Raw genomic sequence first — 5,416 nt, 5'->3', positions numbered from 1 at the left:
TCCCTAATGAGGTACGGTACTTCGACTTTTACAATCTTTGTCATATCGTTAAGTCATGGACGACGTGGCAACGATTTGCGGGGGCGGAATCGACTGTGGAGTGCGCGTCGCGTGCTTTCTTGCATCTAGGAATGTCGGATCCGACAATTCGTTTCTGTGAAGTGAAAATCAATTGGATGCGTGTTGAGGAGAGGGAAATTGACAGCAGAAAATCCTTGTGTAATGTAGCAAATGGCCATGGAAGCAGGACCTGGTGCTAAAGGAGCTCGAGAAGGGATTCTTGGTTTCGACCAACCGCCCAGCAATTTGGCGCACCGGCCTGATGCAGTCTACATAGTAGAGAAAATTTCAGAGGCATCAGGTGAAAGATCACGTGGCTCGATAGATTCTCCACGCAGGTAGCATCACGCATCCTGCACATGTCAGCAGTCAAATTCGGCTCACGACTTGTGTACTTATACATATAAAGATATTATCTATCCTAGATTAAAAAACGGTAGAGATAAGGCTTATCGTTATAGACGGAAATGTGGGGTAGGATAAACGCTGGTCTGACTAAGAGGTTGGCGACGGCGAGTCGGTGCTTGAGAAGGCTGACGTAAGCAGCTAACGATAAGGCAGGTGGCATGCTGAGTCGCCAAATCGCTGCACCCAGTTTCGAGGAGTCCGCTAGATACCAGATACCAGTCGGCGCGCTGCTAGGGTAGCCTTTCTCAGGGAAATTTGTCATCTAATTATAGCGCTTTGGTGTACATCCCTGTACTTCCATGTCTTAGGTAATTTATCGACACCAGAGCACTTGTGAAGAAGAACTCAACAAAGACACGACTTCCTCATATCATTCTTCGTCTACCTCTCTAATCTTGTTGCCTGGTATTCCCCACGTTGTCGCCTTGGCTGTCTCAATGAATCAATCGTCAGCCCGATGGTCCGATGGTCTCACCCCGGCAGGGTGGTAGTAGGCAGTAGGCGAAATAAGGTGAAGCGTGTACTAACTTTGTTGTACGAGCCATACGTACGGAAATGTTAGTGCAAGCTTGAACTTTTCAGGCCCACCCTTTCCGCCTTCTCCTTCTCATTGCTGTGGTAGCAGGTCACTCACCAATCAGGGAGCCTCCTCATTATTTAGTGTGGGTCTCCCTAAGCTGCAGCCTCTCCAGCATCGCATCACGGCTGACGACGATTCAACGCCTCTTAATTCTTGGCGACAAAAGACGGGAAAGCACAGCGTCCTTGTACATGACAGCCTCTTTTTGAGCTGCAGGAGCTCTAGCAACATCGCGTGTTTGGATTGGATTGCGTTCTATCTTCTTGCCCTCGCTCCTGCTGAGCCATTTATTTATCTCCGTCGTTTGTTTCGCATCCCAAACCTCCCGATAGCTTGCGCCACATAACTGCTCGCTCGCTCTCTTCTCCGTCACGCACGCAAGTTGCGGCCCCAAGATGGCGACCATCCGGAGTCTTGACCACACCAAGTATGCTTGCCTCGAATGCGCTTCTATGGTCCTATCAGCCTGTCTAGTGTTTAGATGCGAGAGAGTCCATGAGCTGACGTGTGGATTACGACCAGGTCCGAATCGGAACTCGCAGTCAACATCAAGAAAGCGACCAGCCCCGAGGAGACCGCTCCAAAGCGCAAACATGTCCGCAGCTGCATCGTGTACACCTGGGACCACAAGTCCTCCCAGTCCTTCTGGGCAGGCATGAAAGTGTGCGTTGGAGCCCCCGCGACGTTTCCCTACATCCTTCACGCACACAATTGCCTCCCAGCTCGCCGCCGCCCGATCCGGCACCTTCCAATACAGCCCTTTGCTCAAAATATGGGATCAGGGAGTTTTATCGTAAAAGGAAGGGGCCGGCCGGGGAGGAATACTTCTTAGCTATGAGTTCACTCTTGTGCGAAAAGCTACATGTCGGCGGGTAGCTTGGATACCCTTGTCCTGATTTGGGATGTCGATATATCTCTGGCCCCAATGAAGAGAGACTTCGCAACCACCATCATCGAGATGTGGCTCGTACAATGCGCTGACTTGTTGACTCAGGCAACCGATTCTCGCGGATGAGGTGCAGACGTTCAAAGCTCTCATCACGATCCACAGAGTGCTGCAGGAGGGACATCCGGTGACGCTCAAGGAGGCGATGGCAAACCGGCCATGGATCGACAGTTTGAATCGTGGGATGGCCGGCGAGGGCATGCGCGGCTACGGCCCGCTGATTAAAGAATACGTCTATTACCTGCTTGCCAAGCTTTCCTTCCATCAACAGCATCCCGAGTTCAACGGCACCTTTGAGTATGAAGAGTACGTCAGCCTGAAGGCGGTCAACGACCCGAACGAGGGCTACGAGACCATCACAGACCTCATGACGCTGCAGGACAAGATCGACCAGTTCCAGAAGCTGATCTTCTCCCACTTCCGCAACGTGGGGAACAACGAATGCAGGATCTCGGCCCTTGTTGCCCTCGTCCAGGAGAGCTACGGAATCTACAAGTTCATCACGAGCATGCTCCGCGCGATGCACTCCACCACGGGCGACAACGAAGCCTTGGAGCCTCTCCGCGGCCGCTATGATGCGCAGCATTACCGGCTCGTCAAGTTCTACTACGAGTGCTCCAATCTGCGGTACTTGACCAGTCTCATCACCATCCCGAAGCTGCCACAAGACCCGCCCAACCTGCTGGCGGAGGACGACGAGGCTCCTGCGCTCCCGGCGAGGCCGAAGCAGGAGATTGAGCGGGCGCCCACTCCCGTCACAGCACCCAAGTCGGAGGAGCCGGACGAGATCTCCGAGTTCTGGAAGAGCGAGCTGGATCGACAGAACCGGGAGTACGAGGAGCAGCAGCGTGTCCTCGAAGCACAGCAGCAGCAGCAGCTTCTCTCTCAGCAGCAGGCCCAGCTTCAAGCCCAGAGAGACTTTGAAGAGCAGCAGCGACGGCTGGCCGAGCAGCAGCAGCGAGAACAAGAGGCGCTCATGGCACAGCAGGCACAGTGGCAGACACAGGGAAGGCTCGCGGAGCTGGAGCGCGAGAATCTGAACGCCAGAGCACAGTACGAGCGAGACCAGCTCATGCTGCAGCAATATGACCAGCGAGTCAAGGGACTGGAAGGAGAACTGCAGCAGCTACAAAACAGCTATGGCCAACAGATCACGAGCAAGGACGATCAGATCCGGGCTCTACAAGAGCAGGTCAACACATGGAGGACCAAGTACGAGGCGCTTGCGAAGCTCTACTCACAGCTGCGTCATGAGCATCTTGACCTCTTGCAAAAATTCAAGTCTGTGCAGCTCAAGGCCGCCTCGGCGCAAGAAGCGATCGATCGTCGCGAGAAGCTTGAGCGTGAGATCAAGACGAAGAACCTCGAGCTGGCAGACATGATCCGTGAGAGGGACAGGGCACTACACGAGAAGGACCGTCTGGCTGGAGGCAACAAGGATGAAGTCGAGAAGCTCAAGCGCGAGCTTCGGATGGCCAACGACCGGGCGGACAACATGGAGCGAAGCAAGGGCAATGAACTCTCGACCATGCTGGCCAAGTACAATCGCGAGATGGCAGACCTGGAGGAAGCGCTTCGAAACAAGTCGCGCGCGTTGGAGGAGGCCCAGTCCCGCCTTCGAGATGGGAGCTCTGATCTTGAGCAGCTTCTCCGTGACAAGGAGGAAGAGCTAGAAGTCTACAAGGCGGGCATGGACCAGACGCTGATTGAGCTCAATGAGCTCAAGCAGAACCAGGGTGTATCCGACAATGTCCTCGACGGACACCTTGACGCTCTGATCTTGGCCAATCTGGACAAGATCAACGACATTATTGACTCTGTCCTCCAGTCTGGTGTGCAGAGAGTAGACGACGCCCTGTATGAACTCGACTCCACCATGCAGGCAGGCAACCAGAATGCATCTCCATCCTATGTGCTATCGCAGATTGAGAAGGCATCGGGCAGCGCCATGGAGTTCGCGACGGCGTTCAACAACTTCATTGCCGACGGCCCCAACGCCAGCCATGCCGAGCTCATCAAGGCCATCAACGTCTTCGCCAGCTCCGCATCCGATGTCTGCAACAACACCAAGGGCCTCACGCGCCTTGCGACAGATGACAAGAAGACGGATTCGCTCATGAACGGTGCCAGACAGTCGGCACAGGCGACGGTCAAGTTCTTCCGCAGCCTGCAGAGCTTCCGCCTGGAGGGGATGGACCCCATCCAGAAGACGGATGTGGTCATCAACAATAACAACGACGTGCAGATGAACCTGCAGAAGCTGAACAAACTCGTCGAGGCGTTTGCTCCGGGCTTTGGCAAGCTCAAGGGCGATCTTGGGGAGCTCGTCGACTCGGAGCTGAGCAAGGCCGCAGACGCCATTGCAGCAGCAGCTGCACGTCTTGCCAAGCTCAGGAACAAGCCACGCGACGGGTATTCCACGTACGAGCTCAAGGTCAGCGACACGATCCTGGACGCGGCGACGGCGATCACCGACGCGATTGCCAGGCTGATCAAGGCAGCCACTGTCACACAGCAAGAGATTGTGGCGGCCGGGCGGGGCTCGTCGTCCAAGACGGCCTTCTACAAGAAGAACAACCGGTGGACAGAAGGGCTGATCTCGGCGGCCAAGGCGGTGGCGTCGTCGACCAACACGCTGATCGAGACGGCGGACGGCACCATCTCTGGGCGCAACAGCCCCGAGCAGCTGATCGTGGCCTCCAACGACGTGGCGGCGTCGACGGCGCAGCTGGTGGCCGCCAGCCGCGTCAAGGCTGGCTTCATGAGCAAGAGCCAGGACACCCTCGAGCAGGCCAGCAAGGCCGTGGGCGCCGCGTGCCGCGCCCTCGTGCGGCAGGTGCAGGCGCTGATCAGGGACCGCAGCGGCGAGGAGGAGCAGGTGGACTACTCGAAGCTCGGCACGCACGAGTTCAAGGTGCGCGAGATGGAGCAGCAGGTATGTCACCATGTCATGTCATGTCATGTTTCTGTCCCTTCCACATCCACATCCACCAATCAATCAATCATTGAGACACCCCCCTTCCTTCCTTCCTTGCATGTCTGTTGGCACTTTGGGCCGGTCTGTACAGCTGGCTAACCCGGGATGTGATGTGATCCAGGTGGAAATCCTGCAGCTGGAGAATGCACTCAACGCAGCACGACACAGACTGGGAGAGATGAGGAAGATTTCTTATCAGGAGTAAGCAAGCACGCACGCACGCACGCACGCACGCCAGGACCTTGGAAGGCCCCCCCGGCCGCCCCGCCCTCCCTCCCAAGACAGCCACCGCAGCAGGCGGCTTCACCGAGCGGAGCGGCGTGGCCGGCCGGGCCGTAGAGAGTCGACGCACGACTCGGCGAGCCATCCATTTCTCGGCCTGCCTGGGATCTGGGGTCTGGGGTCTGGGTCCCTCCTTATTCCAGAACGAAACGGACGGCCTCTA

At 56.3% G+C, this 5,416-nt stretch overlaps 1 protein-coding gene across 1 annotated transcript; it reads left to right on the top strand.

Moving 5' to 3' along the window:
* Positions 1-1,443: 1,443 nt before the first annotated feature.
* UCRPA7_1393 (putative cytoskeleton assembly control protein sla2 protein) lies at positions 1,444-5,176 on the top strand (the record flags this gene model as incomplete). Its single annotated transcript, XM_007913974.1, has 4 exons — positions 1,444-1,475; positions 1,571-1,711; positions 2,043-4,929; positions 5,093-5,176. The coding sequence occupies 4 exons, from the start codon at positions 1,444-1,446 to the stop codon at positions 5,174-5,176; spliced, it is 3,144 nt and encodes a 1,047-aa protein (XP_007912165.1).
* Between the last annotated feature and the right edge of the window lie 240 nt (positions 5,177-5,416).

This window comes from Phaeoacremonium minimum, assembly GCF_000392275.1.
Source record: "Phaeoacremonium minimum UCRPA7 unplaced genomic scaffold PA7_03_scaffold_86, whole genome shotgun sequence".
Lineage (NCBI taxonomy): Eukaryota > Fungi > Ascomycota > Sordariomycetes > Togniniales > Togniniaceae > Phaeoacremonium > Phaeoacremonium minimum.
Note: the sequence above shows the minus strand (reverse complement) of the source record. Positions and strands in the feature narration are given on the sequence as shown.